This window comes from Tarenaya hassleriana, unplaced genomic scaffold (genome assembly GCF_000463585.1).
Source record: "Tarenaya hassleriana unplaced genomic scaffold, ASM46358v1 Cleome6, whole genome shotgun sequence".
NCBI classification, from domain to species: domain Eukaryota; kingdom Viridiplantae; phylum Streptophyta; class Magnoliopsida; order Brassicales; family Cleomaceae; genus Tarenaya; species Tarenaya hassleriana.
This window is the reverse complement of record NW_010968505.1, coordinates 494,645-507,809: the sequence shown is the minus strand read 5'-3', so window position 1 is coordinate 507,809 and position 13,165 is coordinate 494,645. Positions and strand designations below refer to the sequence as shown.

The following is a 13,165-nucleotide window of genomic DNA, read 5'->3' as shown; positions in this document are numbered from 1 at the left end:
TATAAATGAAGTTTTAACATTAGAATAATAGGTTTACACACATTATTGGTTGATACAAACATATTACATATCCCCGATTTGCTTTACTGAGATAGCTATAAAACATCACACGATGGCGAAATCTTATCCATGATTAGGCAGGTGTTGCGGTCATGTAGCGTTTGCGATAAGCGGCCGCGGCTGCTGGAGACAACATTTGAGTTACTCCTTCTTCCTTCAAATGTGAACCCAACATTGCCAAAGCCAACTATATAACATTTCCCAAACAAAAAGTGAGGAAAAGTGTCAACCAATTATTATTATTATTAGGGTAATAAAAAATAAATACATAAAAATATGGAAGAAGAAAGATAAAGAGGAATGAATATGTATGTACCCGAAGCAGTCTGAGGCTATGCCAAATTCCGTGGGGCGTAGGAAAGGGAGAGAGCAAAGTAGCAATGGAGGCAAAGGTGATGCCGAAGAGATGGAGGACAAGAGAAGGTGGTCTAGGGTTCATACCACCGAGGATAGCCGTCAATCCCTTCGTGAAAACTCCTCCCCGACTAAGGTAATTGAAGCTGCCTTGTCTCATTGCTTCTCTTGCTTTGTCACTCGATGCAATTAGCGCTTGGTGAAACGCATCAGCCAGTGTGTTCACAGTCGCCGACATTGGCTTTCACATTTCAAGAATCCAAGTGAATCAACATAGATGTCATTAGGGTTTTCCTATTAGGTATTAAATCTTTAGGGGACTTACTTTTCGGAGTTTGTGGAAGGACTTGAGAGCCCGAGAGAGCTTCTTAGCATCACCGAGATTGTTTAAAGTCTTGAGAAGATCACGAAGGATGACAATATCTGACAATGCAACCATCATCCCCGAGGCAACTATAGGATGCCTCATGTTGAATGCATCTCCCAACACAATCACTCCATTCTTATCGCATAGAGAATCTCCCATGCTCTTCGTTGCAACCGTCTTTATCTCAGGGCTCTCGTCAAGTCCTTTCACGAATATGTCTCGGAGTTTAGGAGGTACCTAGACCAACAAGAAGCGTTAGGACATTGTACTTGAGCAAAACGACGGTTTAATGATGTTTGGTTTGCCCCTATTTCAACCCAAAAATATTCAACATTTATTCCCATATGTACCTGAGGAGCTATAATTTCCTTGAGGAAGCTGATTACTTCACCACTAGAAATGGAAGGAACATTCTCACGGAGAACTTCAGTCATGCAACGGACCTCATTGCTGCCTATTTGATACACGACTGCAAACGAGGGCTCGGAAAATATCAAATGCAAATTTTCTGGATCTTCGAGTCGTGAATTCTTCACGGTGTAACCAATTATATAAGAGTGCAACTCCACCTGCATATTAAAACATTCCACTTTGATTCTCACCAAACCCAATTTGTGGTAGAAAACTTTGAGAAAACAAAATCAAACTAGTTCGCCAAATATTAGCCGAACCTTGGGGTTGTGGAGAGAGCGACGGAGGTTAGAATAAGCACCGTCGCAAACGACGGTGAGAGGTGCAAAGGCCGTTGTCTCTTGACCGGTACTCTTGCTCTTGTACTTCACCCCTTTTATCACTCCCTTCTCTTCTACCAACGACTTCACTGTCCCTTCTTCCAAATTCACACTGCCATTTTCAAATGCACAAATCAATCCATCTGCATCAAACCTTGGGTACATTAAGTACAACACTTATAATCTAATGAATTATAACCGAGGACCTACATATTTGAAAAGTTTAAGTATAGCATGTGTATGTATATATATAGTTTGGTCTTTACATCTGTTCACATATCATTTGGTCTGAAACCATGGTCCAGGGAGATGACAACCAAATATGTTATGCGTTGGTATAAACATGAACAAATATGATGATGTTAATCGTACTTGGTATGTGAAGAAGCCTTGTGGCGAAGCCTCTGGACAAAACGACCGTTCCTAAAGCCTCGGGCTCGAGCTTCGTAAGGAAACTTGACGTCCTCAGGAAATGGGCAGTTTCCATATTTACCGTCCTTGTGTACTACAAAGGCTTTCATCTTTTGTGCGTCAATGTCTTCCAGACAATCTATTATGGGAAAAAAACATAAGATAATAACTCACCCATCTATAAGTAATGGATATATTGTATCAACAAGAAAAGGAAATCTTGCATTTCTTCTCCTGCATATCTGTAACATTTGATTGCGTTGCCTTTTCCAGATTCTAGGTTAGACAATTTGAGTTTGTGTATAAGTTCTGTACAATTTGTATCAATACGACATGGAATTTTCTTCGTCTCTTTTCTTCTTTCTCGGTACATGACATGGTATCAGAGCACGAACTCTTGAATCACACAAACTGATATCTCGATTCTCATGCCTTCTAGCATCGACTCCGACCCGATTTCGACTCCCGACTCGACTGCACCGACTCCGATGACGACCCCGACCATGACTCCTCTGTTTCCCCTGTTGCTAATGCCGATAGAAGCATTGTCAGTGGTATAACGCCGGATTAGTGGAATTCCTTGCTCGCCATGTTATCTAACAGCAAAATCGACACGCTGAAACTCTCTCTGGTATGTTTTCGACAGCCCCTTGGATTCTTGACACAAGTTGCTCGCAAACACATAACGGGCGAGCTATCTCGTTTAGTTGATATATCTCCGATTCCCCCTTGTTCAGTGATATTAACGGATGGTCGCACAATATACTCAGTTCGATCAGGCTCCGTTCTTCTTGGTTCTCATTTTCAACTGACAAATGTTCTGTTTGTCCCGGGTCTTCACTGCAACTTGATATCAATCTGTCAATTGTTGGCCGAAAATAACTGTTTCGTTACTTTTTCTCGTTCATTCTGCATTATTCAGGATCGCACTTCCAAGACGCTGATTGGAGCGAGTGAACAGCGAGCGCGGCTCTATTATTTCAGAGGGACAGCAAACTTGGCAGTAACACGGACGAAAGCCTCGCAACCGTTTGATATGTGGCACAAGCGTTTGGGACATGCATCGTCTCAAGTTATGAAAAAGATTTATGGCCTCGGTTACTCATCTGAAAATTGTTTTGATAATAAGCATTGTGACATTTGTTTGCGTGCAAAACAAACTCGAGAATCTTTTTCCGTCAGCACTAATAAAACTACGGCTATTTTTTATTTGGTTCATTGTGACTTGTGGGGACCCTACCGAACTTCCTCATCTACGGGTGCAAAGTATTTTCTGACGATTGTAGACGACTATTCTCGCGGCACATGACTGTATTTGTTGACAGGAAAACATGAGGCTTCATATAAACTTCGGGATTTCGTGGCACTTGTCGAGCGATAGTTTAATACAAGGGTCAAGAAGGTTTGCTTCGACAATGATTCTGAATTTCTCGGCATGCGAAATTATTTTTCTACGAAGGGAATTATTCATGAAACGTCTTGCGTTGGAACACCGCAACAAAATGGTCGTGTTGAACACAAGTATCGTCACATCCTCAATGTGGCCCGAGCTTTACTGTTTCAAGCGAATCTTCCCGTAGAATTTTGGGATGAGAGTGTTCTTCCAGCGGGATATTTGATAAACTGTACTCCGACGGACATTCTCAGTGGACGTACTCCTTATGAACTCCTCCATGGCCAAGCTCCGCAATATGACCATTTACGTGTCTTCGGATGTTTATGCTATGTTCATAATCAAAATCGTCTGGATGATAAATTCGCTCCCCGAAGTTTTCGGTGCATCTTTATCGGCTATTCTTTGGGTCAAAAGGGGTGGCGCGTCTACAATCTTGAAACAAAGAAGTTTCTTGTCTCTCGAGATGTCGTCTTCTCCGAGAACACATTCCCTTTCTCGGATTTGACCGGTTCTTCGCAGCCTATTCTTCCATCAGCTTCATCTTCGGGCCCTTTCATTGTTGCTGATGACGGTGACGATTATTCAACCCGATTGCCACCGACGCAGTCTCTGAATCTCTCCCCCTCTGTTTTGGACTCCTCTGCACTACCCAACACTGAACCGACTCCTGACATCCCACCTGATGCATCACCCACCAGCAGTTCACCTTCCTCAACTGATCCCGAGGCTCCACCTGATCATATTCCACAGGCTACACCTCAGGTTCGGACTGATGTAGTTCCTCTTGGCAGAGGACAGAGACAAAGGTATCCGAATGTCCTTTTAAAGGATTTTGTCACAAATGTCGTCCAGGTCATATCTGATATTCGTTATCCCCTAGATGCGTGTATCTCTTATGCCAAAATCTCTACCCCTCACAAGGCTTTTCTGGCTGCCATGTCCGATGCTCATGACCCTCGAAACTACTCCGAAGCTTTCAAACACGAGCACTGGAGGCAGGCCATGCAAGACGAGATTGCTGCCCTTGAGAAAAATCGAACCTGGACTTTGGAAACTTTGCCGCCTCATAAGAAAGCAATCGGTTGTAAGTGGGTTTTCCGCACCAAATATAAATCTGATGGCTCGATTGAAAGACACAAAGCTCGTCTTGTTGTTCTTGGAAATCGGCAAACGGAAGGAGTCGACTATGACGACACATTTGCACCGGTTGCAAAGATGGTTACCGTACGCACTTTCATCGCGGTGGCCGCAGCTCGCCATTGGGATGTTGATCAAATGGACGTCCATAACGCTTTTCTCCATGGTGATTTGGCTGATGAGGTCTACATGAAGTTGCCTCCTGATTTCTCTATGTCGAATCCCAGCTCCGTCTGCCGCCTCCGAAAGTCTCTCTACAGACTCAAGAAAGCGCCTCGTTGTTGGTTCGCAAAGTTAGCATCGGCTCTCACTCGTTACGGATTTTTCCAGGCCCAATGTGATCACTCATTGTTCATCCTCAATAAGTCCAATATCCGGCTGCATGTATATATGCTGATGACTTGCTTATTACGAGCAATCTCCCTCCGCCATTACACTCTTCAAGACCTATTTGAGTCGTTGTTTTCACATGAAGGTTTTGGGTAGGCTGAAATATTTTCTCGGTCTTGAGGTCTCTCGGAATCCTCAAGGCATTTATTTATGCCAGCGAAAGTATGCCGGTTTACTCGGGGCTAAGCCGACTGCATTCCCTCTGGACTAGAACCATCGTTTAGCCATGTCGACGAGTCCTCTGCTTCTCAACCCAGAACCTTATCGTCGTCTTGTAGGCAAGCTGCTTTATTTGCTTGCCACCAGACCTGATATCACTTATGCGGTCCATATCTTGTCTCAATTTATGCAGCAACCGCGGCGTGATCAATGGGACGCCGCATTACATGTGGTACATTATCTGAAAAGCAAACCAGGCCAAGGGATTCTGCTGCGTTCTGATTCAGATTTCCGTCTGTATGGATGGTGTGACTCGGACTGGGCTGGCTGCCCTCGCTCTCGTCGATCCCTTTCTGGCTATCTCATTCAACTTGGTTCTTCTCCGATATCGTGGAGGTCGAAGAAACAGTCCACTGTTTCTTTATCCTCAGCTGAAACTGAATATCGTTCCATGGCGGTTGCTACATGTGAGCTTCTTTGGTTGAAGGCCTTGCTATTGTCTCTCGGTGTCTCCCACACAGACCCTATGTTTCTGCACTGCGACAGCCAAGCTGCGTTGCATATTTATGCAAATGACGTTTTCTATGACCACACCAAGCACATTGAGGTAAATTGTCATTTCCTCCGTCATCACATTGTTTCCCGACAGATTGCAACTCGACATGTTTCATCGCATCAACAACTCGCCGATATCTTCACTAAGGCACTGGGTAAACGCGAATTTGACGGTTTTTTATCCAAGTTGGGCATACACAACATCTATGCTCCAACTTGAGGGGGTAATGGATATATTGTATCAACAAGAAAAGGAAATCTTGCATTTCTTCTTCTGCATATCAGTAACATTTGATTGCGTTGCCTTTTCTAGATTCTAGGTTAGACAATTGCTGAGTTTGTGTATAAGTTCTGTATAATCTGTATCAATACGACATGGAATTTTCTTCGTCTCTTTTCGTGTTTCTCGGTACATGACAATAAAAACAATCAATTTATCAAATCATTTTAGTTCGTGGTCTGAAGAAGAAGATATATGCATACATATTTGTGTGTGTGTATATATATATAGAGAAAGAGTTATAAGAGTACCTTCAAGTCCGAGTCCGGCCAACATGAGGCGGCCCCCCGGCTGCATCACCTCACCCATCATTCTTTCTGGCTCACTCAAGTCCCTTTCTATCACGTGCACCTTTCTCCCATCCTGTACTCGGCACGAATATAAATGGGCGTTACGTTTAAATTTTAGTGATTTTTATCCACTAGTGATTTTTATCCACGTCACATTATATGACAAGTCATAAATTTATTTATTTATTTTTGCAACGTAAACAATAAACACGACAAATAATTAAAACTGAGATTGATCAGTTTGGAATAAGTGAACCGGTTTGACAAGTCATCAAACCGATATTAAAATTTAATAAATTATGAAAACCGATTTAGTCGGTTAAAATAAAAACCCCCAGACCGAGTTTTAAATTTCCCAAATCCATTTAGTCACAAGAACAATGGATATCTCATGATTTTCTGCAATGGAGGACTTCGAGCAGCAATACGATGAGACGTAAATCTTCTTTGTTGATTTTTTTTTTTCATAATTGTATGGGTGTTAAAGTTCTTTTAATCTGGTTTCATTTGAGCAGTGAGTTTCAATACATTTGATGTGGATCACTTCATATCTTCTTTTGGGGTGTAAAACCATATTAAACTCATGAGTTTAATAGGTTAAAACTCATGTAACTCATAAAATGATTGTGATACAAAAAAAATAAATAAACCAAATGTAATAATAATTGGATTAGATTGGGTTAACCGATCTAATCTAATCCAACCCAATTTGACGAGCCAACCCATCATGGACTCAAAATTAGTTGAGCGAATCCGTCACGGATTCGAGATTGGGCGAGCTACAGGTTGTATCGTGGGTTGATTTTTTTTTAAAAAATCAATTGGGTTTTTTTTTCTCTTGATTTAAGGCGAACCGGACTAAATTAAGTATTGTTTTAGCTTGTTAAAAACGAGTTAGACTTAGACTGAGCTAAAAAATTATGAGATCGAGACATATTGGACCGGCTGAGTGGATCAACGCGTTTGGAGTTTTTTGATAACCGACTCAACCGGTTTTTGCAATTTATTAAATTTTGGGTTGACGACATCAAACCGGTTTATTAATTCTACACTGATCAATCTAGAGAATTTTGATTTGATAATTTGTTGTGTTTATAAACATGTGGACAAAGATAACGGTGTGTCATGTCATATCATTTATTCGATAAACAAAATTCGTTGAAATTAGACACCATTTAAATTTGTACCGCAAATTTTTATGATTTTTTTATTTGGTATATATTTTTGAGATATTTTTAAAATTAGATATAGCTTTTTATCAAATTATAAATTTGTATGGCTTATTGACACTTTTTTTACAAATTCACATAGATGTTGTCAATTTCCCTTTTTAGTACAATATATAATGTTAGATAAACATCATGTTAGGGTTAGTTTTATATTTAATATTTTCGAAAGAGGATATTTTTGTCCATTCGCATGCTACGCAGTTTTGATCATTTGTTAATTTTGTGATAAATTCAATAATTTAACTTTAAAAATAGCATTTTAGATTTTCTACCAAAGCCGACTCTAACCTTGGCGAGAACATAAGCGAGAGCAGAGCCGGCGACACCAGCCCCGACAACGATGACGTCAGCACCGTTACGGTTCGCCGTCTCACTCTCCGTCTCCGTCTCCGTCTCCGTCGCGTTGTGTCCCTTCTTCTTGCCGTTGTGAAACGCCGTCCACGTCAGCACGATGGCAAACAATGTCCATATCCACACGTACGTCGGTGATAACGCCGTTAATGTCGTCTCCCCTATCAACATTTCTTCTCAGTTTTTTTTTTCTTTTTGCAAGGATAGCAAGACGTCTATACTATATATAGAGCTGGCGCGCTCAGAATATTTCCGCGCAGATGTCAAAGTTGTGTCAGTGACTATTATGCAAGATATTATAACTTAAATCGATGCTGTTTTCAATATATTTTCCCAATAATAATAATAAGAAAAAATATTATATAAATATTTAAATTTTTATTAATATTTTAAATAAATATCTAAATTATAAAATTTTCATATAAATAATTATTTTTTTAAATCATATTTAGATATCTAAATTTTTGAAATTTTTTAAAAATAAATTCAAATTTCAGATATTTTTTAAAATAAAAATAGTTAACATCATTAATTTATTTTTCGATTTTTTTTTCAAAAGTCAAGATATTTTTATAAAATTTTTATAAAAATTTAGATATTTATATACGATTTACTTTAATAATAAATAATAATAATAATCGGATATGATGTGTCCATTTTCTAATATGGTGCCGAAATGCAAGTTCACCCAAAATTTTCAAAACTAATGCAAATTTTTTTTCCAAAGTTTTTGTATTTATCTATAAAATCTAAAAACATTAGAGTTTTTGTGACTATTTCTAATCATAATAATAATTACTATTTCCTTTATTGGAGTTTTATAATTGAAACTCATGCATCTTGCCATTCTCAAACCCAACAAGTTATTCAAATCGAATTTGTTATATCTTTATAAACCTCAAAAGACATGCCTAATGTCTTATCGAATGTTCAACCAAAAAAAAATCCAACTCGTTGTACATTTTTCTAATTATATAGAGGAATGTCATCTGCACAAATATATGAAAAGAATTTGTTATCTCAATCTAGTAATTTATTTTTTAATCTACAAAAATTTAGATAGAATTCTGGATATGATTTATGATCTTTATTAATAGTTCTTAGGGAAAATTTGCATAAATGTACAAAAAAAAAACGTCTTTGCATTCTATACTTCTACTATTGTAATCTTTGTATTTTATACTTTTTTGAGTTAAAATGACCATCATATCCTTCTATATTATTATAACCTGCAGGTTTTCTACATTTATAAAAAAACACTTGTATGAATTTCGTTTTCCTCTACATACATGAAAAAACACTTATATGGATTTTGTTTTCTTATATAAGTATAGAAAAAACACTTGCAGGTTAGCAGGTGCAATAGGTGTCGTATGTGCCAAAGATGACCTACCGCAGACAACAGGTCACCTGGCAGACCGTAGGTCAGCTGCCGTAGGTTGTAGGTCATTTATCGTAGAGCGTAGGTTATTTTTCACAGACGGCAGGTCATCTTCTACAATTTTCTTTTACAGACATTTCATCAAACACCTTATGTGCATACAAAAATTGATCAGAATATCACAGAAAAAGAAATCAATCAGAAGAGTATTTGAATAGATTAGATAAACTGTAAGAAATAGAGAATATAGAGAAAATTTTGGAGACCGCATATCATTTGCGGTAGGTCTGCAGGTCCGCAGGGCGATAGCCGTAAGTCCGCAGGGCGATCGCAGGCCAAATGACTTGCTGCAGACTGCAGATCATTTGTGGCATATCACAGTCATCTGCCAGAGACCATAGGTCATTTATCGCAAAGCGCATGTCATTTTTCACAGATCGCAGGTCATCTGCCGCAGTTTTCTGATACAGACATTTCATCAGATACCTTATGTAAATGCAAAAAAATGATTAGAATCTCACAGAAAAAAATCAACAAGAAGAGTATTTGAATAGATTAGATAAACTATATAAGAAATAGAGAAGATAGAGAAAAATGTTGGAGAAAAAATAAGATCAAATAATAAAGCGTTCCGATTTCTAAAAGATAAATTGTCACAAAAAATTACTTCCATGAATTTCGTTTTTCTCCACATACATGAAAAAACACTTATATGGATTTTGTTTTCTTATATAAGTATAGAAAAACACTTGTATGGATTTCGTGAAAAAACACTTGTAGGTCAGCATGTCATCAGACTGCATGTCGCAAGCGATATGTTGCATGTCCTAAGTCATATATGACATGTCGCAGGTGACCTGCCGCATGTCGCAGGTGACCTACTGTAGGCCCAAGTCACATACTGGAACCTGCCGTCGTTTTCTATTTCAGGAATTTCATCAAACACCTTGTATGTAGAAAATAAAATGAACATATGAATACTACAGAAAAAGAAATCATGCAGAAGAGTATTTGATTCATGAGATAAACTGTAAGAAATAGAGAATATAGAGAAAATAATAGAGAAAACAGAAGGACAAATCTCAAAATGCACTGATTTCTAAAATATAGATGATCACATAATCGTAGAGAGATATAGACGAGAATATTTGGTCCAACCAGCAAAAGGATCGAGAGAATAAGTAAATGGACATGGTCGTAGTTACCGTTAATTATTTGGTCGCATTTGCATTATGCTCAACCGTCGTAATTATAGTTAATTATCTAGTCGTATATGTATTATATTCGTAGCATAATCATGGTCGTAATTATCCGATCGTAATCGTAGTTATATGGTCGTAATAAGTCGTAGTCATAGTTATATGGTCGTAGTGAGTCATAGTGAGTCGTAGTTATATGGTCGTAGTGAGTCGTAGTCGTAGTTATATGGTCGTAAAGAAATCACAGTCTTAATTATGTGTTCGTAGTCCTAGTTATATGGTATCGTAGTTATATGGTCGTAATGAAATCACAGTCTTAATTATGTGGTCGTAGTCCTAGTTATATGGTCGTAGTGAGTCGTAGTCGTAGTTATATGGTCGTAGTGAATCGTAGTCGTAGTTATATGGTCATAATGAAATCTCAGTCTTAATTATCTGGTCGTAGTCCTACTTATACAGTCGTAGTGAGTCGCAGTCATAGTTATATGGTCGTAGTGAGTCGTAATCGTAGCTATATGATCGATATAATGTTCATGCTGATTGCAGGTACAAAATAACAATCATGTAACTCCAATACAAGGCCAGACGGTAAAGTCAGATCGTAAGTCCCGACGGTTAATGCAACAACTTTTGCTCCATTCCCGACGCGGAGATCTACTTCTCCCTTCGCCAATTGGCTACTTCCCCGCAGTCCTTGCATATTTGCACAAATATGCGAGGCACATCCGGTATCCAATATCCACGATGTAGAAGTAAACAAGTTAGTCTCTATAACAAAGATACCAGAAGTCGAAGCTTCTGCAAACTTCTTCTTCCTCTGATCTTCCAGGTAGAGTCTGCAATTTCTATACCAATGCCCAACAGCATGACAGAAATAACACTCTTCCTTCTTGGGTTTAGACTTAGGCTTAGTGACAACACTTGTCACTTTCCTCTTGCCCTTACCTTTGGAACGCTTCCTTTTGCTGGAACTCTTTCCAACAACTACCATATCATTCTTCCCTTGGCTCCTAACTTTCTATTGGAATGACACATTCAACTGATCAACCATCAATGAATTGTCCATGTAATCTAATTTCTCGCGCAATTCCGAAGACATCTTTCCAAACATCAAGCTGGACACGTCTGGACCATCATCCATATGCTTCCCATAAGCATCAATGATCGATCTAGAAGCCTTGGTCAGAGGCTTATCCTTCATAAGGATAGATCGCATGGTAAGATTAATCAGATTCCTACAACAGATATATTCTACAGAAAAGGACAAACAGACAAAAAATAAACACATCGCTTAGTACTCCTACTAGCACAGACAATAGATGCAACATGACAGGCTCCCACTAAGAAAAACACCCTCAATAAGTTTCTAAGTGAGCTAGGATCCATATTTCACATGCTTCTGAGTCAGCTAGGGCATGACGCTCAAAACCATGCTATTTAGGTAGACAACACATTGTCAATCACATCCTATGTGATTCCTAGATGAGTATGGGATAGTGATACTCTATCACTGCATGTTTCTCATCCCATCCTTACCATTAGGTCCAAGTTCGACTTGATAACCCAATTCAAGCTCAACCATATTCAAGCTATGACACTACAAAAAAAACCCCTAATATCAACGGATTTTTCCGTTGAAATAGCCCAAATATCCGTTGAAAATCAACGTTTTCAACGGAATATTCAACGAACATCATCCGTTGCAATACGGTCGTTGAAATCCAGAATCCGTTACCAACCGTTGAAACTGTCAACGGATTATCAACGATAAAAGTCCGTTGATAATAGCAACGGCAGGGCAACGGAATAATCCGTTGATATATGTCAACGTATTTTGCAACGAATAAATCCGTTCCATATTTCAACGTATATCCGTTGCTAAAAACCGTTGCAAATTTGCAACAACAGCGATCGGTGGAAAAATCCGTCAATAATATCAACGGGGTTAGCAACGGCTGTCCGTTGATAATATTATTTGTCAACGGACACATCCGTTGATGTTCGGATATATATATATATATATATTAAAAAAATAAAAATTATAAATTAAAAATATAAATATTTAAAATAAAAATATTAAACCATATAATTAAACGAGGTTCGATACAAATTATAAAATTAGATAACTGGAAACTAATTCAAACTTTCGGTTTCTTCATCTTCGGTGGTTCCGGGAGTTCGAGCGCTGGAGGTTCCGCCGGCTGAATGTGTCGTTGAGGGAGGTGGAGGATGAACTCCTCTAAGCAGCTCGATCATGTGTTCGAGATTAGTTATCTTCGCCTGTTGTTCTGCAATCTGCCGCTCCGTCTCTTCCTTCTGATGTTGGAGCGATCGTTCAAGTTGTTCTATCCGACGTTGTTGGTCGGTATCGATCTGTACTTGGGGATGAACCGGTGATCCAAAATCTTGCAGCAAACCTCTCTGGAGGCCTCCTAAACCGTAGATGTGGCCTTTGTTCCGCTCAACAGACTACAAAATAATGTATATTATATATAAATTATTTAATCAGTAATAATATAATATAAAGATTGAAAAAATAAAATTGATTTTATACCTCAACATAACACTTGTCTTGATCAGTAGGAGACAAGTTAGTACCCGACGATGAACTGGCAGCCGTTGTTTGGGTGAGTTGTGATAACTTCTCGTTCACCAGTCCCAACACCCGTTCAGCTCGAAAATCGACAAACCGACCATCGGAACGTCTATGCGTCCGATCAACCAACTCAACGATGGACGGTTTTCGTCCCATTTCCTGTTGCTACAAATATAATATATAAAAAATATTAAATTAATATATAATTATAATTTTTGATAAATTAATAAATAAAATTCATACCAATTCTTTCGCCCGTTTTCTGAAAGATTTGGCGCC

General features: G+C 38.7%; 1 protein-coding gene across 1 annotated transcript; it reads right to left on the bottom strand.

The window, feature by feature from the left end:
• Positions 1 to 7,934, bottom strand: LOC104798909 (squalene epoxidase 4-like). Its single transcript, XM_010521158.2, has 8 exons — positions 7,648 to 7,934; positions 6,092 to 6,203; positions 1,885 to 2,062; positions 1,453 to 1,624; positions 1,132 to 1,350; positions 740 to 1,018; positions 377 to 655; positions 1 to 247 (listed from the first exon to the last, which is right to left on the bottom strand). Exons 1-8 carry the CDS (start codon positions 7,879 to 7,881, stop codon positions 134 to 136), a joined length of 1,587 nt encoding a protein of 528 aa, XP_010519460.1. The 5' UTR covers positions 7,882 to 7,934; the 3' UTR covers positions 1 to 133.
• Between the last annotated feature and the right edge of the window lie 5,231 nt (positions 7,935 to 13,165).

What these genes read in the sequence shown, in the direction of transcription:
- LOC104798909 (XM_010521158.2), bottom strand. Translation starts at nt 7,881, where the DNA reads ATGTTGATAGGGGAGACGACATTAACGGCGTTATCACCGACGTACGTG. An exon ending in GCTCTCTCCACAACCCCAAG is followed by an intron (nt 1,351 to 1,452) that starts GTTCGGCTAATA and finishes TTTAATATGCAG; the next exon opens with GTGGAGTTGCACTCTTATAT. An exon ending in CCTTCCACAAACTCCGAAAA is followed by an intron (nt 656 to 739) that starts GTAAGTCCCCTA and finishes GAAATGTGAAAG; the next exon opens with CCAATGTCGGCGACTGTGAA.